The sequence below is a fragment of the Eubalaena glacialis genome, chromosome 11 (assembly GCF_028564815.1).
Source record: "Eubalaena glacialis isolate mEubGla1 chromosome 11, mEubGla1.1.hap2.+ XY, whole genome shotgun sequence".
Classification (NCBI taxonomy): Eukaryota; Metazoa; Chordata; class Mammalia; order Artiodactyla; family Balaenidae; genus Eubalaena; species Eubalaena glacialis.
The window spans coordinates 99,047,286-99,070,931 of NC_083726.1; the positions used below are offsets into that span (position 1 = coordinate 99,047,286).

Below are 23,646 nucleotides of genomic sequence, written 5' to 3' on the forward strand. Positions count from 1 at the left end.
GATAAACAATCCAATGAAAAATGTGCAAAGAATATGAGCAAGCAATTAAATTAAATTAATAGCGGAATAGCAAAATACGTTTTTTAATGCTACGCAGCTGTTAAAAAGAAATAGATTTGTATATAGTGGCATGGGAAGGTTTACAATCCATCTTGTTCAGTAAAACAAAACAAGCAAATGGACAAATAAGGTTTAGACTATAGTGCTATTTGTATAAAATCCCACAAGATAAATAGGTAGATAGGTGAATAACTGACCAAAGATAAGTAGATGGGTAGGTGGATAAACAATGGGAAGTGAGTGAAGTTGAAGGAGTGATGAATTGCTTATAATGAAAATGTTTGTATACTACTTTTGGAACTAATTATATAACTATGTTAATATAAAATTAATGATTTGGGGGCTTCCCTGGTGGCGCAGTGGTTGGGCATCCGCCTGCCAATGCAGGGGACACGGGTTCGAGCCCTGGTCTGGGAAGATCCCACATGCTGCAGAGCAACTAGGCCCATGTGCCACAACTACTGAGCCTGCGCGCCTGGAGCCCGTGCTCCGCAGCAAGAGAAGCCACTGCAAGCCCACGCACCGCAACAAAGAGTGGTCCCCGCTTGCCGCAACAAGAGAGGGCCCGAGTGCGACAGCGAAGACCCAATGCAGCCAAAAATAAATAAATAAAATAAATAAATTTATAAAAAATAAAAGTAAATTAAATTAATGATTTGTTGCCTTATAACCAATGTTTTATTTGAGCTAAAACATTTTCCTTTCAAACCACCTTTTTAACAGCATATCCCTCCAACTTTGGAATCTCTAACTCGCTCGACACTGCTCTGCGTGTCTGCCATTGGCATGATTTCTTATGCTACCCCTGTGTTCCTGGTTGCACTTGTGCCTCTTGGGGTCGCCTTTTATTTTATCCAGAAATACTTCCGCGTGGCCTCTAAGTAAGTAAAACAATGCACTATCCATCTTCAAAAGCCCATGTATTTGATTGTGATCCAGATTGGCTGTAACATTTTTCAAGATAAGGTATGGAATTTGGAAATGAAATCTAATTTAACTTGATGAAACCTATCCTGATATTATGTTTCATTTGAAGAGATATTTTCTTTCTGTAATTGGTTATCTGAGCCTTACATTGTTCTGGACTTATATTAACAAGTGGATTGAGCCCAATTTTTCATTCCATTGTCCTTTTTCTGAACATGGCATTGACAGAAAATTTATGAAATCAAATATAGTCCCAAAGGATAAGTGATTTAATATTGTTATATTCCACAAGTGGGGGAAAAAAAAGTAAAATATTTTCAAATGAGTAAAATGCACTCCATAAAAGATTAGTAGAAGTAAAAAGAGGTTAAAGAGATAAATCAGAGTGATAACTATAAAAGTAGAGAATCTTGAATGTCTGGTAGGAGTGCTGTAACTTTAAGAGGTTGGAAATTTTTAGATTGCATCATTTAACACGCCCTTGAATAGCCAGCCAAATAAATAAAAGATAGCCATGGATTGTAAATTCTTCTGTTAATATAAGATTTGTCATTTGCTGAGATGTTGAATAATTAAGTGAAATATAGTACCAGTTGTTTTGAAATTTCCAATTTAACTTTGAAGTCCATGCTTTAAATAATACAGTAAGTTTTATATTATCGCAGTAATCACTTTATTTCAGCAAACACTTAGCAAGCATTGTGTGTTGTAAATAACTGTGTAAGCCATGTGGCAGCGGAAGAGATCAACATGGCAAGGAACGATTCTCAAGAAACTTACAGTCTCTTGGGAAGATAAAAAATAAATAAGGTAACCCTTATATGTGGATCAAGTGCTGGAATAGGAAGGCAGATATTGAGTTTATTCAGTAAAATGAAAAGATTTAATAGAACTTGAGTGCAGGGAAAATGAAAAAAATCAGGTAACAAGAAAAGGCAAGATTATAGTTGGGAACCTCTGGATATATCTGCAACATTTCTTAATTAAAAAAATATGTATATAGTTGTTTCTCCCTCAGGGCTATGAATTAGGATCCTTCAGATGTTATGTTAAATCAAATGCTATGTTAAATCTAGGGATGCGTTTTCATCCCTAGCCTCTTCCCTTTGCTTGTAGCAAATTCAGACCAAAAGGAAGAGGCTAGCCATTAAATTTGCTCTTTCATTTCTTCTGGTATTATTGTTTTGTTTTGTTTTCTGGTATTATTGTTGATGCTGCTTGCTGGAGGGGCAGAAAAGTTCAGATACTTCATTTCTGCTGGCTGTTTCCAAATCTCACTTTGCCTTCTCACCACTGATATTCAACAGTCATGTTTTACTTCAATCTCATACTCATTTGGGCCTGTTTTCACTCCTGGGCAATACAAATTGAGTGCAAAAGCCAGGCAAATATTCTTAGTTCATTACAAATTTGAATTGTGAATTCTGTTCATTATAAGTAAGAATAATCCGTTAACATTGATAGTTAAAATATGCAGGGGATGAATTATTTTTAAAGGCTGAACATTGATAATGGATTATAAGCCATTCTTATTTGAAATTCTCCGAAAGTTTGCAAATAGGACCACATGATACTAAATCTCACAGACAAAAAGACCCTTCTAGATGTTGAGGTTCTGCGGACTCACCCATGCTGGAAAGCTCAGGCAGTTTAACAGACTATTTTGTAAACACCAAACGGAAAGAAGGTGGGGCACTAGCTACAGGAAATGCCATTAAATTTTGAATATCTAAAGTCAAAGACCTCATGTGTGGTTAGCTCTGTAAGTAAGCATTTCCTGCTTACAAGAATACAAGATCAAGCCGTATCCTCACCTTTTTGGTTCCATAAAATACAGTCCTATAAGCAGAGTTTCCTCCTTCCTCATTTTTCCCTTTCATGACAAACCTCAATGTAGTGACCAACTGTTACTTGTGTCAAATTTACAAATAGCCACTTTTCTGTTTAAAAATAGCAGACTCTTTACATTCCATCATATTCGTCCTCCTCCTCCCCTCTCTCTTTCCCTCCCCTCACTGCAGTTTCTGAAGTTAGTAAATCCATTTTAGAAACTTAAAAAGAAAAGACTTTGCGTTTGGTTGTGGGATGACCCAGGCAACCCAGAATGGCCTAAGATTATGTAACAGTTGAAGATTACGTTAACAATGTACTCAGTTCCCTTGACTCTGGCAGGTGAATGTTAGCACTGCTACTCTCATTCCCTCAACCCCAAAGACCCCGAGAAAGACAGAAAAAAGGCTGAAAAGAAAAAAGAGGCATGTTTTGAAATGTGTGTATAAATCTTAGCCTATTTTCTAGAAAGGCTAGCTTATGTGATTTAAAAAGTTGTCATGAGTGTGCATCTTTATGGAAAGGGTCCTATTCAGGCATTTGTCCACCAGACATTCATTGAGTGCTTTATATACCTGTAAATATATATTTACACTCGGAGGACCAGTGAATACAAGTTCCATTTAGGCAGGGATTCAATTTCATTGTGGCAGAAGCCAAACTCGTTACCTGTTTCTTCAAATATCTTTATTCTCTGTCCCCCATCCTGGTAAATAATACTGTCATTTTCCAAGGCTGCTGAGTAATTACCAAGTCATATTTGACTCGCCTCTCTTTTTTCATTTTAGTTTATTTTTTAATTGAAGGATAGTTAATTTACAATGTTGTATTAGTTTCAGGTGTACAGCAAAGTGATTCAGTCATACACACACACATATATTTATATTCTTTTTCAGATTCTTTTCCATTATAGCTTATTACCAGATATTAAGTATAGTTCCCTGTGCTATACAGTAGGTTCTTGTTGTTTACCTACGTTATATATGGTAGTGGGTATATGTTAATCCCAAACTCCTAATTTATCTCTCCCCCCATCCCCTTTGGAAACCGTAAGTTTGTTTTCTATATCTGTGCGGCTCTCTTCTCTTATTCACTCTGCTACGAGTTGATTGTAGCAGTTTAGAAGGCTACTTCTAGTAGGCTATCTCACAATCTCCCCTTATTTTAAATTTCACCCACATCACAATAATTAAGAACTTTTAAAAAAATTTCTTCCATAGACTATCTTTACTCACTGATTCTCTTCCATCCTTTACACTGTCTCCCAAGTTATGTTGCTTTAACCCAGCTCTGATCATTTTATTTCTAGTCCTCGGTGTTTTTTCCCAGACCATCCAGGATCTTCTACAGTCTAGCCCTGCCCATTGTTTTTCCAGCCTTTTCCCACTACAACACAAAGGATTCTGGCACCAGCCAGATTGAACTTGCCAGTTATTTAGTCTTCTGTGCTTGCTCTTGTTTGTTCCCTCAGCTGGAATGCACTTCTTCTTGTCTGTTTGGTTGAAGCCCTCCGCATGCTTAAGATTTGGCCTAAATCTCCACCTGCTCAAAGAAAATATTTCCCATCTCCTACATATAAATTAATTGCTCATTCCTCTGTGTCCCCATAACAGTTTACTTTAGCTGTGATACAAAGCTGATATTTTTGTACAACACATAATATTCAGCCTGGACCCGTATTTATCATACGTACTTATCTTTCTCTTCCTCTTTAGATTGTAAGCAGTTGAAGTTCTTGTTAATTGAGTGCTAGAGGAAAATCGTTGCGATGACAAATAATAACCTTAATTTAGAATGAATGCAGTAGTCTTTGAGTCTGAAGAAGTGTGAGGTTTATTTTTGCACTTGTCTCTGTCCTAGGGATCTCCAGGAACTTGATGATACTACCCAGCTCCCTCTGCTTTGCCACTTCTCAGAAACCGCTGAAGGACTCACCACTATTCGGGCATTTAGGTGAGTAGACATGTTTTCCTTTTGTTGATTAGGCAGTTACATCATCAACAAATATTTACCTACATATAACTGATCATTGCTCCCATTTTTGGATGCCCACTGTGTGCGTGGCCGTGTTCTAAACTAGTAGTAAGAAAAACGTGGCAGTAAATGATCACAGAGTTTAATTTTTTGAAATTTTAATAAGAATAAAGAAAGAATTAAGCATCATGTTGGAAGGATACTAGCTGTGGGATTTAGACCAGGCTTTTAAATTCCCTAGCCTCATCTCTGAAATGGGGAAATCAGTTTCGCTTCTTAGGCTTGTTGGACTAACTGATATAATGCATGTAAAGCATTAACCACAGTGGTTAGCAGAAAAGCACCAAACATAGAAGTTAAAATGAATGTATTAATAATAATAATAAAAGAAATATTATCACACCAAAGTTATTTTAGGATTTAATCAGTTTTCTTGAATGTTGGTAAACAGAGTAATATCCCAAGCTTTTCATCAAGAGTGTTTGCTTAATACACAAAGAATTACCTGACCCTGTTTTCCCTGTTCAGGTAAAATCAGAAAAGAAGGTGGCATCATTGAATGTTTCATTTACTCTAGAAAATCAACATCTTAAAGTATTATATCTTTATGCAGTGCTAAATGCAAACATGTATTGATTTCTTTTTTAAATTAATTAATTTTTTTATACAGCAGGTTCTTATTAGTTATTCATTTTATACATATTAGTGTATGTATGTCAATTCCAATCTCCCAGTTCATCCCACCACCACCCCCCGCCCTGCTTTCCCCCCTTGGTGTCCATACATTTGTTCTCTACATCTGTGTCTCTATTTCTGCCCTGCAAACCAGTTCATCTGTATCATTTTTCTAGATTCCACATATATGCGTTAATATACGATATTTGTTTTTCTCTTTCTGACTTACTTCACTCTGTATGACAGTCTCTAGATCCATCCACGTATCTACAAATGACCCAATTTCATTCTTTTTTATGTCTGAGTAGTATTCCATTGTATATATGTACCTCATCTCCTTTATCCATTCGTCTGTCGATGGGCATTTAGGTTACTTCCATGACCTGGCTATTGTAAACAGAGCTGCAATGAATATTTTGGTACATGACTCTTTCTGAATTATGGTTTTCTCTGGGTATATGCGCAGTAGTGGGATTGCTGGGTCGTATGGTAGTTCTATTTTCAGTTTTTTAAGGAACCTCCATACTGTTCTCCATAGTGGCTGTATCAATTTACATTCCCACCAACAGTGCAAGAGGGTTCCCTTTTCTCCACACCCTCTCCAGCATTTGTTGTTTGTAGATTTTCTGATGATGCCCATTCTAACCGGTGTGAGGTGATACCTCATTGTAGTTTTGATTTGCATTTCTCTAATGATAAGTGATGTTGAGCATCTTTTCATGTGCCTCTTGGCCACCTGTATGTCTTCTTTAGAGAAATGTCTATATAGGTCTTCTGCCCATTTTTTGGTTGGGCTGTTTGTTTTTTTTGTTTGTTTGTTTTTTAGAATTGCCATTATATGATGCTATCTTTTATTTTTAATTTTATTTTTTTTTTAATTTTATTTATTTATTTTTTGTCTGTGCTGGGTCTTCGCCTCGGCGCGAGGGCCCTCTCCAGTCGTGGCAAGCGGGGGCCACCCTCCATCGCGGTGCGTGGGCCCTACACCATCGCAGCCTCTCTTGTTGCGGAGAACAGGCCCCAGACGCGCAGGCTCGGCAATCGTGGCTCACGGGCCCAGTTGTTCCGTGGCACGTGGGATCCCCCCAGACCAGGGCTCGAACCCGCGTCCCCCGCACTAGCAGGCAGACTCCCAACCACTGCACCACCAGGGAAGCCCTGTTTGTTTTTTTAAAGTTGAGCTACAAGAGTTGTTTATATATTTGCAGATTAATCCTTTGTCCATTGATCCATTTGCAAATATTTTCTCCTATTCTGAGGGTTGTCTTTTCGTCTTGTTTATGGTTTCCTTTCCTGTGCAAAAGCTTGTAAGTTCCATTAGGTCCCATTTGTTTATTTTTGTTTTTATTTCCATTACTCTAGGAGGTGGGTCAAAAAAGATATTACTGTGATTTATGTCAGAGTGTTCTTCCTATGTTTTCCTCTAACAGTTTTATAGTGTCTGGTCTTACGTTTAGGTCCGTAATCCATTTTGAGTTTATTTTTGTGTATAGTGTTAGGGAGAGTTCTAATTTCATTCTTCTACATGTAGCTGTCCAGTTTTCTCAGCACCACTTATTGAAGAGACTGTCTTTTCTCCATTGTATATCCTTGCCTCCTTCATCATAGATTAGTTGACCATAGGTGCATGGGTATATCTCTGGGTTTTCTATCCTGTTCCATTGATCCATATTTCTGTTTTTGTGCCAGCACCATATTGTCTTGATTACTGTAGCTTTGTAGTATAGTCTGAAGTCAGGGAGTCTGATTCCTCCAGCACCGTTTTTTTCCCTCAAGATAGCTTTGGCTCTTCAGGGTCTTTTGCATCTCCATACAAATTTTAAGATTTTTTGTTCTAGTTCTGTAAAAAATGCCATTGGTAATTTGATAGGGATTGCATTGAATCTGTAGATTGCTTTGGGTAGTATAGTCATTTTCATCAAGAACATGCTGTATCTGCCCATCTGTTTGTGTCATCTTTTATTTCTTTCATCAGTGACTTATAGTTTTCTGAGTACAGGTCTTTTACCTCCTTGGGTAGGTTTATTCCTAGGTATTTTATTCTTTTTGTTGCAATGGTGAATGGGAATGCTTCCTTAATTTCTCTTTCTGATCTTTCACTGTTGGTGTATAAGAATGAAAGAGATTTCTGTGCATTAATATTGTATCCTGCAACTTTACCAATTTCATTGATTAGCTTTAGTAGTTTTCTCGTGGCATCTTTAGGATTCTCTATGTACACCATCATGTCATCTGCAAACAGTGACAGTTTTACTTCTTCTTTTCCAATTTTATTCCTTTTATTTCTTTTTCTTCTCTGATTGCCATGGCTAGGACTTCCAACACTATGTTGAATAATAGTGGCAAGAGTGGACATCCTTGTCTTGTTCCTGATCTTAGAGGAAATGCTTTCAGTTTTTCACCATTGAGGATGTTGTTTGCTGTGCGTTTGTGGTATATGGCCTTTATTATGTTGAGATAGGTTCCCTCTATGCCCACTTTCTGGAGAGTTTTTATCATAAATGGGTGTTGAATTTTGTCAAAAGCTTTTTCTGCATCTATTGAGATGATCATATGGTTTTTCTTCTTCAGTTGTTAATATGGTGTATCACATTGACTGATTTGCGTATATTGAAGAAACCTTGCATCCCTGGAATAAATCCCACTTGATCACGGTGTATGATCCTTTTAATGTGTTGTTGGATTCTGTTTGCTAGTATTTTGTTGAGGATTTTTGCATCTATATTCATCAGTGATATTGGTCTTTAATTTTCTTTTTTTGTAGTATCTTTGTCTGGTTTTGGTATCTGGGTGATGGTGACCTCATAGAATGAGTTTGGGAGTGTTCCTTCCTCTGCAATTTTTTGGAAGAGCTTGAGAAGGATGGGTGTTAGCTCTTCTCTAAATGTTTGATAGAATTCACCTGTGAAGCCATCTGGTCCTCGACTTGTTTGTTGGAAGATTTTTAATCACAGTTTCAATTTCATTACTTGTGATCGGTCTGTTCATATTTTCTATTTCTTCCTGGTTCAGTCTTGGAAGGTTATACCATTCTAAGAATTTGTCCATTTCTTCCAGGTTGTTCATTTTATTGGCATAGATAGAGTTACTTGTAGTAGTCTCTTATGATGCTTTGTATTTCTGCAGTGTCCATTGTAACTTCTCCTTTTTCTTTTGTAATTTTTTTGATTTGAGTCCTCTCACTCTTTTTCTTGATGAGTCTGGCTAAAGGCTTATCAATTTTATTTATCTTCTCAAAGAACCAGCTTTTTGTTTTACTGATCTTTGCTATTGTTTCCTTCATTTGTTTTTCATTTATTTCTGGTCTGATCTTTATGATTTCTTTCCTTCTGCTAACTTTGGGTTTTGTTTGTTCTTCTTTCTTTAATTCCTTTAGGTGTAAGGTTAGATTGTTTATTTGAGATTTTTCTTGTTTCTTAAGGTAGGATTGTATTGCTGTAAACTTCCCACTTAGAACTGCTTTTGCTGCATCCCATAGGTTTTGGATCGTTATGTTTTCATTGTCATTTGTCTCTAGGTATTTTTTGATTTTCTCTTTGATTTCTTCAGTGATCTCTTGGTCATTTAGTAGCGCATTGTTTAGCCTCCATGTGTTTGTGTTTTTACGTTATTTTTCCCTGTAATTTATTTCTAATCTCATAGCGTTGTGGTTGGAAAAGATGCTTGATATGTTTTCAATTTTCTTAAATTTACTGAGGCTTAATTTGTGACCCAAGATGTGATCTACCCTGGAGAATGTTCCATGTGCACTTGAGAAGGAAGTGTAATCTGCTGTTTTCGGATGGAATGTCCTGTAAATATGAGTTAAATCTATCTGGTCTGTTGTGTCATTTAAAGCTTGTGTTTCCTTATTTATTTTCTGTCCAGATGATCTGTCTATTCGTGTAAGTGGGGTGTTAAAGTCCCCCACTATTATCGTGTTACTCTTGATTTCCTCTTTTATAGCAGTTAGCATTTGCCTTATGTATTGAGGTACTCCTCTGTTAGGTGCATATATATTTACAATTGTTATATCTTCTTCTTGGATTGATCCTTGATCATTATGTAGTGTCCTTTCATGTCTCTTTATTTAACATTCTTTATTTTAAAGTCAATTTTATCTGATATGATTATTGCTATTCCAGCTTTCTTTTGATTTCCATTTGCATGGAATATCTTTTTCCATCCCCTCACTTTCAGTCTGTATGTGTCCCTAGGTCTGAAGTGGGTCTCTTGTAGACAGCATATAGATGGGTCTTGTTTTTGTATCCATTCAGCGAGCCTGTGTCTTTTGGTTGGAGCATTTAATCCATTCACATTTAAGGTAATTATCAATATGTATGTTCCTATGACCATTTTCTTAATTGTTTTGGGTTTGTTTTTGTAGGTCCTTTTCTTCTCTTGTGTTTCCCACTTAGAGAAATTCCTTTAGCATTTGTTGTAGAGCTGGTTTGGTGGTGCTGAATTCTCTTAGCTTTTGCTTTTCTGTAAAGCTTTTGATTTCTCTGTTGAATCTGAATGAGATCCTTGCCAGATAGAGTAATCTTGGTTGTAGGTACTTCCCTTTCATCACTTTAAATATATTGTGCCACTCCCTTCTGGCTTGTAGAGTTTCTGCAGAGAAATCAGCTGTTAACCTTATGGGAGTTCCCTTGTATGTTATTTGTCATTTTTCCTTTGTTGCTCTTAATAATTTTTCTTTGTCTTTAATTTTTGTCAATTTGATTACTGTGTGTCTCGGCATGTTTCTCCTTGGGTTTATCCTGCCTGGAACTCTGTGCTTCCTGAGCTTGAGTGGCTATTTCCTTTCCCATGTTAGGGGAGTTTTCGACTATAATCTCTTCAAATATTTTCTCGGGTCCTTTCTCTCTCTCTTCTCCTTCTGGGACCTCTATAATGCAAATGTTGGTGCATTTAATGTTGTCCCAGAGGTCTCTTAGGCTGTCTTCATTTCTTTTCATTCTTTGTTCCACAGCAGTGAATTCCACCAGTCTGTCTTTCAGGTCACTTATCCGTTCTTCTGCCTCATTTATTCTGCTATTGATTCTTTCTAGTGTACTTTTCATTTCAATTATTGTATTGTTCATCTCTGTTTTTTGTTCTTTAATTCTTCTAGGTGTTTGTTAAACATTTCTTGCATCTTCTCGATCTTTGCCTCCATTCTTTTCCAAGGTCCTGGATCACCTTCACTATCATTATTCTGAATTATTTTTCTGGAAGGTTGCCTATCTCCACTTCATTTAGTTCGTTTCTCTGGGTTTTTATTTTGTTCCTTCATCTGGTACATAGTCCTCTGCCTTTTCATTTTGTCTATCTTTCTGTGAATGTGGTTTTCATTCCACAGGCTGCAGGATTGTAGTTCTTCTTGCTTCTACTGTCTGCCCTCTGGTGGATGAGGCTATCTGAGAGGCTTGTGCAAGCTTCCTGATGGAAGGGACTGGTGGTGGGTAGGGCTGGGTGTTGCTCTGGTGGGCAGAGCTCAGTAAAACTTTAATCTGCTTGTCTGCTGATGGGTGGGGCTGAGTTCCCTCCCTGTTCGTTGTTTGGCCTGAGGCAACCCAGCAATGGAGGCTACAGGCTTTTTGGTGGGGCTAATGGCAGACTCTGGGAGGGCTCATGCCAAGGAGTACTTCCCAGATCTTCTGCTGCCATTGTCCTTGTCCCCATGGGGAGCCACAGCCACCCCCCCCCTCTGCAGGAGACCCTCCAACACTAACTGGTAGGTCTGGTTCAGTCTTCTATGGGATCACTGCTCCTTCCCCCTGGGTCCTGATGCGCACCCTACTTTGTGTATGCCCTCCAAGATTGGAGTCGCTGTTTCCCCCAGTCCTGTCAAAGTCCTGCAATCAAATCCCGCTAGCCTTCAAAGTCTGATTCTCTGGGAATTCTTCCTCCCGTTGCTGGACCCCCAGGTTGGGAGGCCTGATGTGGGGCTCAGAACCTTCACTCCAGTGGGTGGACTTCTGTGGTATAAGTGTTCTCCAGTTTGTGAGTCACCCACCCAGCGGTTATGGCACTTGATTTTATTGTGATTACGCCCCTCCTACTGTCTCATTGCAGCTTCTCCTTTGTCTTTGGATATGAGGTATCTCTTTCGGTGAGTTCCAGTGTCTTCCTGTAGATTATTGTTCAGCAGTTAGTTGTGATCTGTATCGATTTCAATTAGAGATTTTTCTAACCTAAGAAATATTTGTATTACACATATGTATATATATACATATAACTGGGTCAAAAAGTAGAATATAAAGATACAGCCACCATCTACAACATGCATCACAGAATTTCTACATAAATCTACCTAGGTTTCATTGTGAAGCATTTATACTTTTCACAGTGGTGTGTTTTCCCATCAGAGTGTGCAGTGCCTCTTATTGGAGATGGTAAAACCATTTATTGACTTTGAATGTAGGTATTAAGATAAGATTTATGTTCTAATAGTAGCCAGCAATGCCCAGTGGTACTCATAAGTACACCATATTAAAAATTACATTTTTCACCAAACAAGTCCTTTCAAGTTAATTTATTTGAGTTTTGAACACATGCTAGGTGCTGCTCTTGCTGCGGATATAGAAGGACTCCAAAGACATGGCCTTTGTTTCTAACCGAGATAAATACCACAGAGAAAATGGATGGGATAACATGGCAAGTGGGGGACAATCAGTGACCGGATTCAGGCAAAATGTTAGGTGGAAGAGTTGATGGGTTCAACAGAAAACAGCCTCTATTTTCTTCGTGAAGAACAAGGTCAGGTCATTTTCCGAGAGTGCTGAGGACTGGAATCACGTAAAGCATCTCGAAGGAAATGATGATTTAGCATGAAAGAGAAACTTGATCAAAAGTCAAGGTTTAGTTTTTTCACTTACCTTCTTCACCAGACACATGAGCAGAATTTGGCTTGACTATTTCTAATTTTACATCAGGAAAATTCTAGAGAGCTGTAAGAAAGACAAACTATTACATGACACCTAAGACGTGAATGATGATTGGAAGACACGAAAGACAACCCAACTTTTATGTAGCAGTACATGCATCAGACTCATCCAGATTTAGATCTTCCAGGGTTCATTTTTAAAGTAAATATAACGTACCACCAATATCAGCACTTTTAAACCAAAGGAAGTTTTACAATGTGGGGATAGTTTTGCTACCATGAAAAAAATTCTAGAATCTTTACATTTGGTAACTTGTGGTTAAGAATCAAACACATTCTTTTCCATCTATTTCTTCCTTTCTTTCAGGCTAGTAAGAGTCCCCAGAGTCCTCAGCGCTTTGGAAAGTTCGTATTTACTGATTAGGCTGCTTTCCTCCCCTGCGTTCAGGGTTCGTGGTGTACTCACAGGCAGCCGTGAACTCCCTCAAGTAGTTTACCACCAAAGGATCACAGTTAAATTAGACTGAGATTTCAGTGACCTTTCCTGATTTTTTTTTTGGTCTGACAGAATAAAGGTCTAAGAATGTTCAAAAGATGAGCTGGATGTGGATGAAAAGATACAGACTGAGTGTGTCAAAGTTTCCATTAGGAAAACAGAAGGGTTCTTGCCAAATAGAAACACACAGAAAGAATGTTCGCTGCATTTCCACCCCTCCCCTTTCACTGCTGCTTCAGATTGTTGCCAACTCCATTTACAAACTCTTTAAGAGTATATCTGCAGCAATATCCCCAAACTAAAGGAAGAGTGAGAAGAGCCCTAGACAAAGCACTTTGTCACAGTGAAGTGTTTGATGTTCATCTCAAGTGGAGTCCACAGGCTTTGGTCCAAACGCCCCCCCACCCCCCACCCCCAATCTCTCCATCACCACAGCCCTCTAGGGAGAAGGCCCTGTCTCCTGCAGCCCCTGAACATGTTGAGTTTTCTCATTTCTGTTCCTTTGCTCATGCTGTTCCTGGTACCTCCAGTGCTTTGTCCCCCCTTGTTCACCTGAAAAATTCAGCCCATTTCTTAAAACCTCACTCGGACCATCTTCCTAGTCCTTTGTGAAACTTACTTAATCCATCTTTCCCCACCCTCCACCCCATCCCCTGCCATTCTGATCCTCTGATCAGTCCAAATCATCGCCTTCCTTTATGTTCATGTAGCATTTTGCGCATAGGGCCGTTATGACTGGCTTCTGTGTTGTGCCTTCCTTCCTTGTTCATACCATGCTTCCCTCCTTCACTAAACAATGGGCTCCTCTAGGGCAGAGGTCGTGTCTTATTCGGACATATATATTCTAATGTCTCTCTCACTTAGTGCTCGTGCTTGATGAATGTTTCTGAATGAGTGGGTGAAAATCCACCTAACAATGCAAATACAGAATTGGATGTATCTGTTTACAGTTGAAATCCACTATCTCAGTAAATCCTATAACCCTATGAGTCATCCTACCTTAATTATTCACTCTGTCCATCTCTAAAAGGGTCATCACCAGGGTAGTCCTGTTTCTCTGTCTGCTCAGTCCCGCCCCAGTGCGTTGCTATTCAGCGCAGGTCCTCCTGTGCATGGCATTTGGGTCAAGGCTACATAACTCAAAGTGAGGTAATTATTTGGCTCTGATTGCTGTATCCTTTGATTAGTGTAGCTCAGATGTTGCTGTCTGACTCAATTATCTGATTTTTCTGGTTTGGCATATTGGAATGATCAGATTGATTGGATAAACATCAAGTATCTGCTTTATATTGGCCTGTATGGACGGCTTCATGGGCCAAGTGAACACCCCACCCTGGACTTCTTCATTTTTGACATAGTGATTGTTTATTATAAACTTTTGCAAATTGATTTGAAGATCTGGGGGGACTTGGAGCAGTCTCTTATCAAATAGGAATTACCACCGGGCTGTCAGAGGAAATTTGGCTGCTCCTTGCAAACATAATACATAGACAGGAGGTCTGTGTAAGATAAGCCATGACCACAGAAAATTGAACAAACCTTTGGCATTTCCTCCAGTCTTCAAACTAGTTATTTTGGTTATCTGATCCAGCTTTCCATTGTTTCTGTTACTGAGGGAAAATAATTGAAAAATAAAAAGAGGCTATTTTTGTGATGTAGAAAAGATTTATCACCATGTAACATGAGTTTCTTGGAGAAGTAGCTCACATGTTCGAATGGATGAAGTTTTTATTAGAAGTTTCCTTTATAACACAGGTTACACAGAATTTGGTCTGATTATGTTAATTCCCTAGAATGAACTTAATTTGGCCAAGAATCAGTATCTAAACTGTGTGTGTCATAGACCCTTGTAAGCACCACACACCAAGAGTTTCTTTCATGTAATGACCATTCTTACAAATAGTTTGGAACTTTGAGATTATATGATATCTTGCTTAACAAGGACATCTGTCATTTCCAAGGACCCCCATCCTCCACTTCTTGCCACTTCATTTTCCTTCGTTGAGTCCCAGAAACACTGAGCAAAAAGAAAAATTTTTAAGTATATATTTGCCTGTTACAAATGCATATTTTCCTGTCTTCCCTGAGTCTCTTCTAGTACCGTCCACCCAACTCCAACCATGCCATGTGGAAAAGTAAAATACATGCAATAAAAAGTAGGTGGAGTATATTGCATATCTGTACAACTTCTTCTGGTTTTTGTAGGGCACTTGCGACATAGACCATGCCTTGTTTTCATGGCTACCATCATTATGTGGAAATTTATGAAACAATCTTTAATAGGACTTTGTCATTGGAAAGATTCCTTTCCACAGCAGGGGTTGAGAAAGGAAGGAAACACTGCACGACACCATCTCTCAGTAAGGGTGCAGGAGAGCAGTAGCAGCTGGCCTTTATTTGCAAGTAGGAGTCCATTTACTAGTCATTCCATCCCATCAGTTTGTCACCGTGTTGAATAAATAGTGTAGTAGGAAGTGTGACTGTTTTTTATTATTTCTCCTGTTGTGTAGCTAACATCATAATATTTTTGTTTTCTGCAGGCATGAAACCAGATTTAAGCAACGAATGCTGGAACTGACAGACACGAACAACATTGCCTACTTATTTCTCTCAGCTGCCAACAGATGGCTAGAGGTCAGAACGGTACGTTCATGTCATGATTTTGAAATGGAAACCACACAGAAAAGAGGCCTGATGCAAAGAGGAAGACAGTTGTAAGAATTAGGCTTCCACTGAGATTCAGCACTCGCTTTGCATTTTCTGAACTTTAAAATAGCTCAGGTTTGTTTATATTACGGATGAAATTTGTCATAATGTTTTTAGCTAATGGCAAGACAAACAGCCCCAAATGCAAAAATTCATTTTGTGTTCATTAGCCGCTAGATTATATAAGTTAATGGAATAGCAAATATTTGTATAACTTCAGTTTTTTTTTTCATAAGAGCACATTTGACAAGTGAACAGATGTACTCATTTACTCCACTGAGCTGGACCGACCTGGAAGAGATGGTGGCTTTCTCTCTTTTAAGCCCGTGGAAGATCATGTTAGCCCAAAATGTAAAAAATTGCGATTAATCATCTGTTGCCTTCTTCTGCCCTATATAAAGGAGAAGAATGGGCACAAGCTTTGGCATCGTACAGACTTGGTCTAGCAAGTTAATGAATTTATCCAAGTCCCAGTTTGTCATTTGTAAAATAGGAGTAAGAATGTTACCTCATGGGGGTGTTAGGATTAAAAATAATAATATAAATCCCCTAGCTCACTGATTGGCAAGTGCACTCAACAAATGTCTTTTGAATGGATGGATGGATGGATGAATAAATGAATTGAAACAGTACCTGCCCTGGTAAGTGGTTAATAAGCCAACCAGTTGGGGTATGAAAGAAGTAGGAGACAGGTGAGACCCAAGTTCCAGAGGGAAGGGGATGTTGTTTGCAGACTGGTCTGCATAATCTGCAGTATGAATAAGACACTTCGGCAGTAACGATGAGTTGACCATCATCTTTTTTACAAAAATAATTATCTATCAGTTGTGAAAAGGAAAAGGAGGTTTACCCATGCTATTGTAAGAACCTCACTTCCGCTGATTAATCACCCCTACCACATGCACACTTTCTTTCAAAACTCAATGGACCAGAGAGGGCAGATGGTAATGGGAATTTGATAAAGTTGAAATGAAGGAGCCCAGATTAAAATCTGAGTTGTTGATGGATGGATACAGATTGGTAGGGAGTCTTGGATCCCCCTGTGAGCTGTAGTCGCCATGATTTCTCACTAGTTTACAGAGATTCTCTACCACTATATTAGTTATTGTGTAGACATTATCCAGCAACACAACACAATTATATTTCACAAATTTTAGGTAGGAAATTTCTTATGGGTTGCTGTGGGGATTGGGAGGGGGCAGGGCAGATTCTCCTGAATTATCTATAACTAGCATAAAGGCAGGTGAAGTGTTTAGGACTTAGAACCAAAATATTATTCTTAGATCTTACCCAGACCCTAATTCCTTGCTTTAAGCTTCTGTTTGTTTGTTTAAATCTGTTTTCTCCAAGGAAAAGAAATCATATCTGATAACAGAACTATTGATGAAATAGCTTCATCAAAGAATGTCCTAAAATCACAGGGAGAAAATATCAGTAGTTACCTTTGTATTTGATTTTCCTGAAGTTGAAGATCAAGTATGTTTTTTAGGGGCAAGTGTGTTTGCTTTGGACTTGAGGTGAGTGTCTGACCTGACTCCTGCTTCTACTCTTTAGCACTTCCTACTGTCAGGTTAATGGACAAATGTTTAACAAGAATCTTCAAGCAAACCATATGTTCTGCTCTCATAGCCAGAAGACAAGATATTAGAGCCTTCAGACTGCCAAGAAAGGGAAGGTCAGGAAAAATCCAGAGAGGAACAGCAGCCAGATTCAGAATGCGTTAGTTTAGCTTGACTCACACCCCGCTACTTAAACGCCCCCCCCATTAAAGGCAGCTGGACCTACTTGAATATAAAAGAATTCTAGTTCCACCTGCAGAAGTCTAAAAAAAATACTGATATGTGAAAAAGGAAGGGTGGAATCTGCCATTCATTCTGTTACCTTATAACACATTTGTTTTTGTGTCTTTTCTTTGTTTTCTGTGTATTATACTCTTTCCACGATTTGCTATCTAGCCTTACCAGATCTTTCCCTTAAAAACCAACACAAAAAAATTAAAGAATCCTTTGCTTCTATTTCTGATGAGTAAATGTAAAATTTGGTAAGAAACTTGTTGATTTACTGCAACATTCCAGGCATATCTGCTGATAGAAGTCAAGGTCCAAAGTCCTTTGTGGATGATTTGTCTCTTTCATCTATTGTATTTATGTATCAGTAAGTTTATGTGGGTATACACACAACACACACACACACACACACACACACACACACACACATGCTTCTAGACAATCCCAGAGATCCAACTTAAAACCAGTCAGATTTATTCTCTTTCTGTTCTTTGGGTATACCGAAAGTTTTTATTAGAATCAGAATATTTAGAATATTAGAATATTTACTTGAATATAAATGCTATAATCCAAGAACATATGCCACAGTAGGGGTGTTGAATGAATAAAGTAAAATAAAATGAATAAAAATAATGAATAAAAAATTTTAAAAATGAGTAAACTCCAATAAGGAAATAACCTTTCTCCCAATCATATACATGTAAATGACCTCATTACTACTATGCTTCTGTGGATGTGTCTGCATCACTGGAGATAAAATTTCCATTTGAATGAAATGGATCTTGTGTCAAAAATATGAGACATATGAACATTGAGAAACAGGACCTTGGAGACTGGGGTGTGAAATGTTCTCCGAACCCCACAGCTGGACATACTCTGCCTTGTAAGTCATTTACAAAAAATAAGTAATGAAAACTTCTATTTGGCCCAGTGACTCTGTCTGCATGGACCTTAATCTACAGTATCAACACAGCCCCCTCCATTCCCTATTCTCTGATATATTACTCAGCAAATTAACAAAAATATCTGCTGTAGCAAATATTCTTGGAGCTCCCATAGCAGAAGCACAGTTAAACCGTACCAGGAGGGGGGCAGCATTGGGCATAACTCAGAAGACGCCAGCAGATTTCCTGATACAGATCTGGGGATTTCACCAACTCTAATTCATGGACTCATGACCCAAGTGGAGAGAAAGAGGAGAAAACTTATCATAGTTTTCTGTGGCTGTTTTTCTCTTCCCTTTCTCTTCATTCTCAATTTTAGCTTTCCGGAGCAATGTCACTGAATTCTGTGGACAATCTCCAGGAGAAGGAAGGGAAACTAGAGTAAAAGCACCTTTTTTAAATTCAGGAAAATCCCTGAGCCCCATCCAATTTTTTTTATTATCTATTAAAAATATATATATATATATATATATATATATACATATGGCTCTTGTTTCTTTTCCTGGTCATGTTAGGTAAGTGTTAAGACAATTACAAGTTATTCCCTTTCTCTGGCTGAACAGTGTTCCCTATGGAAGATGTAGCCCTGCCCACCATGTTCATTTCATACTTATTCTGAATTGGGAAAAAAATAAAGTTCACCACACACTCCAATTAAAAAGGACAAGAATCTAAAAGAATAAAATAGTTTGGCTGGTAGAAAGTAGCCAGACTGTGACCACCCAGGTTACTTTGGCAGTGCAGGGCAGTGTTTCTCCTCTGGGTGCCAAGTGAAGTGGGCCACAGTCATGTGCAGTGTGTCACGACAGCCTAACCTTTGAATGCTGCTTATGTTCTTTTGTTCAGCACAGCGTTTTCTCTTCATCCCTCTGAACTAAACAATTCCAGTTCTTTGGCATCGGTGTTTCCATTTGCGAAAATTGTGTAACTCTATCTAAAGGGTGTCTTTCCAAGGCTTTGTCTTGCTGTGTATGGTGAAAGGATAAAAGAAAACTCACATCAAGAAGCCAAAAAAAAGTCTTTAGAATCAACAGGCTAAAGTGAAAATAGTCTTCAGGGTGAGCTTGCATGAGAGTCTATTTTGTGAAACAGCACAGAGCTTTTTTGTATGTTCATAACTCCATTATAGACAGGTGTGCGTTGATCTTGTTATGTGAAGACCCAGACACTCAGTGGAACCATAGACGTGGACTTCTGAGGGCTATGTGAAGGAGAAAGATAGTGTTGCTGATAACTATTTACAAGGGTGTCATATGGAAAATTACAGTTTTTACTATAATCCCACATATAGATAGAGAAATTATTGAATCACTAGAAATCTGACAAGAGGCTTCTCTTTTGACATAGGAATCAAAGGCTTCCCTTCTGGAGGGGAGTGTTGAACTCACAAACTCAATGGAAATTATAATGTATCACTATACTTATAAAAATGTCCTGCTGTTGGGCCCTCTCTGAGAATGGTCATTCACATATGTAGTAGCTTCTATTTCCTAAGTAGAATCTCTCATTCCATTGTAGCGTTTTGACTGAAGGTGTTTTTCATTCACTTGATTGGGTAGGATGTAGAAGGCCTTAGCAGAAGAATTTGTGCTTCTTGTGATCCCTAAGTGTTTACTCTCCTGTGTGTGAGTTATTCAGACCATCTGCTTCTCCTTTCTTAACTTATTGCCTTTAAGCCATTTTGTTGTTCACATGTTTGCAATGGAAAGGAAAGAAGGTGTGGAAAGGTAGAGTCACTTTATAATTCATTAAACTTGTTGTTTAATGGTAAAGGAAGTGGAAAACTGGGAGCTAACATAAGCTCTATCAATTTCACACGTCTATTACTCTTGTTGTATTTGAAAAGAAGTGATTGGAATTTAGTGGTTTTGCTATGAGATTTCTTGATAAATGTTATGCGCAAAGGAGCTTCCTCTCTTATGCAGATTGAGGTAAAATTCTGATCAAATGCTTCCAAAAATCTCCAGTTACTTTAAAAAAGAATGTTATTGAGCAGGGGTAGTAATCCTGAAGTGAGCTGAAAAGTGTCTCATTGATGTAACTAAAAGACAGCACGAATAGCACTTTTTTAAAAAAGAAAATGATGAAGAATATTTTTATAATAAATAACTGTTTTAGATGCTAAACTGCAGACATTTTGGCTTTTAAGCTCTTGTATCTATTTGAATTTACTAGATTGTGGAATTTGGAAGTGGGTTCATCTCCTGAAAAATTTGCTCTAAAGGTGCTTCAAAAAGCTATGCCTTGGACATATATACACTACCAAACGTAAAATAGATAGCAGTGGGAAGCAGCCGCATGGCACAGGGAGATCAGCTCGGAGTTTTGTGACCACCTAGGGGGGTGGGATAGGGAGGGTGGGAGGGAGATGCAAGAGGGAGGAGATATGGGGATATATGTATATGTATAGCTGATTCACTTTGTTATACAGCAGAAACTCACACACCATTGTAAAGCAATTATACTCCAATAAAGATGTTACAAAAAAAAAAAGAAGAAGAAAAAAAATGAGACAAGGCAGGGAAAGCTGTTGGCACAGTGCCTGCCATGTGACAAATGACCAATAAATGTTAGTTATTATTTTATTATTAACTAAAAAAAAAAAAAGAGAGAGAGGAATAAAGCAGGTGACTTTTTATAACTTCTAGCTTTTTCATATTGTATCTTATTTACAGAGAGGAAAAGTGGCCCCAAAAGTCTGTCAATATAATATAAATGTAGCAGAACAAGGTGTAACAATCGTTAGGTCATGTACATTCCAGGGATAGGAATAGGGTTTGGGGAGGCTGCCTGGCACATTTATGTTGCACAAAGCTCTTCCTCCCACAGAGCCTTCTCTTAGCCCCTTAACAGCCCTGTGAGATTTGTATCATTAAATACATGTTACACAAGTGGCTATTTAAGGTTACACAACCAGAAGAGAGAGTAGAGGGTATGTGGAATACTTATTGACCTCTTACGAATAAAAGGTCCTATGAATAAAAAAAAAAAAGCTATGCCTTTTTGCTGAGGTGTCAAGAAAATCTCTTTACATTATCTTTACATAAAAATGTTGGCATATTTTATTTACTAGACTAAGAATTAAAATAATGTCTAATGATCATACTGAAAACCTTACAAGTAGTTTTGAAAACATTAGCTCAATGAGAGAGACACGGAAAATATACACTGACTTTAACTTATTGATCTCTTCCCTCCCTTTTCTCTCTTCATTTGTTTTCACTTCTTTTGCTGGTTTCATTGCCAGGATGAGGCTAACCCACCTATTATCAGAATTACCATTTCAATTCAATAGAAAATAGTTTAAAGTATTATCTGATTGAATCTAACATTGAGTTCTATACAATGGTGGAATCCAGGGCCCAATATAGAATATAAAGATCCATAATAAATTAACTTAACAGGGAATGAGGTGGGAGGAAGAGAGATTGAGTGTGTAATGTTTTCCATTTCCTTTATACTATTTATATTAGGCCTACTGTCTAATTTCCATTTATTGAGACTCTGATTAATCTGTTGTTTCAGTATGTCAGTTGCGGCCTTGTTCTATTCCAGTCCTATTCAGATTGCTCTTTGTAACACAGAACACAGCATTTTATAAGTTTTTCCTGTACAATTGAAATAGCAAAATAATGAATAATTATTGGGAACTGAATGATGCAGTTCTTGACTTAAGAGTGCTTTTCACTTTAGAAAGGCAAAGAACTCCTAACACTTACACATAGCACAGCTTTCTAAGATAGTCATATCACAGTTCTAAGCGGGGGATAAAAAAATCATAAAACTTCGTGCTGGGCTTCCCACCTTGTCAAATATGCATCCTTGTAATATTTGTACATGTTCAACTCTTAAGTCTGGAAAAGGTATTGGTGGAAACTTAAATGACTCATAGGAGTCCTTTAGAAAAAAAAGTCAGAAGCCTGGATTTAGAAGGTATTTGGCTCATAGAAGAACTCAGTGAATGTTTTATGAAGGGCGTCCATGTATCCAGTCATGAATTCCATAAGGAATCATTGGACCTTTACAATGTACTTAGCATTACTGTATTCCTGTTGCTAGAAAATTTAGACAGACTCTTTCTTCATGGACTTAGATTCTAGTGAGAGTAAATGGGCTATGAACATGAGAACAAATAAGCAAATAAGCTCATTTCAGATAGCTCGAAGTGTGAGGAGGAAAACAAAGCAGGACAATGGGATAGAGAACAGCTCCAGGGCTGGGGGTGGGATCAGGAAGGGAAGGTCTCTCCAAAGAGGCGTATTTAAGAATTGACTCCTAAATGATGAGCAGTAGCCTGGTGTCTGAGACCTCTGGAAAGCATTTCAGGCAGAGTCAGTGGCAGAAACAAAGTTGGTATGTTCCCAATGTAACTGACCCGGGTCCTTGGAATCTTTAATTAATAGAAATTGATAAGAAGCCAGAGGAGAAATTTAGGCAAGGTTTTACTGGGACTCGTCCTACAGCACAAGGGAGTGAAAATAAGTAACAGGTGCGCTTGCTCACTTCCCGAGGAAGTGACAAGCTGATTCCTTAAATGGGATGAGGGTGAGGGAGGATCGGTGGGCTGGGGAGGAGGCGTGGTTTACGTGGTCTGCCCACCCCCTTGGTGGTGCTGTGCGCAGGGATCGTGCACAGTATCCTGCTTTTGCTTCTGGCACCTCAGAAATGACAGTTGGTTTGTGGCCTTTTTGTAGCTTATTATAATCACCCGAGCTGCGCATGCGTGCAGTTATTTTTAGTCCCTTAGAGTTTCTTTGTACTCTCTTGCTTGGGGGATTCATTTGTTCAGGTGCAAGCACTGCAGTAAAGGGTCCTAGGTCCCAGGTCCCAGCTTATCTCACCAAGGACAGGAAGACCAACATAGTTGGAGCAGGGTGAAGGAGCAGGAAAGGAATCTCGGATAAGGTCAGAGGAGGCAGGGTCTAGAATCCAGACTTTACATCATATAAGGCTTTGTAATTCATCAGACTCTGAATTTATTATAAGTGCGATAGGAAGGCATTGATAATTCTAAACAGGGAAGTTATATATACTTTTAAAAGAATATATGAATGAATGAATGGATAAATGGATGAATGAAAGAGGCTCTTCTTTCCAATGAGGTCAGCTGAGAGGAAGTGGAGAACAGAAATTAGTAAAAACATACCCTGCTTCAAACCCTTAAAGTGTATGTTGCCCACAGAAATTTCTCAGACGCCAACTGGCATATTTCTTTATATCAAGCTGGGAACATCTTGCTGGAAGTATCTCCTGGTGCTAACTTACTTTCTGAAACTTATCACACAAACGCTTTATGAGTCTTTTTAGAAAAGATAATATGGAAATAACAAATTTATAACATAACATTAAAAGTATTACCTTTCACAAGAGAGTGGGAAGGAAAAATTCATATTGCTG

General features: G+C 38.3%; 1 protein-coding gene across 3 annotated transcripts in view; it reads left to right on the forward strand.

Annotated features, from left to right (window-relative positions):
* Window positions 1-23,646, forward strand: part of ABCC9 (ATP binding cassette subfamily C member 9) — a 144,030-nt gene that overhangs the window by 102,752 nt on the left and 17,632 nt on the right. For all 3 annotated transcript variants that reach the window (XM_061204518.1, XM_061204516.1, XM_061204515.1), the window contains exons 30-32: window positions 784-941; window positions 4,678-4,770; window positions 15,353-15,455. In XM_061204518.1, coding sequence (XP_061060501.1) covers window positions 784-941; window positions 4,678-4,770; window positions 15,353-15,455 — 354 coding nt within the window. The remainder of the gene's footprint in view (window positions 1-783; window positions 942-4,677; window positions 4,771-15,352; window positions 15,456-23,646) is intronic.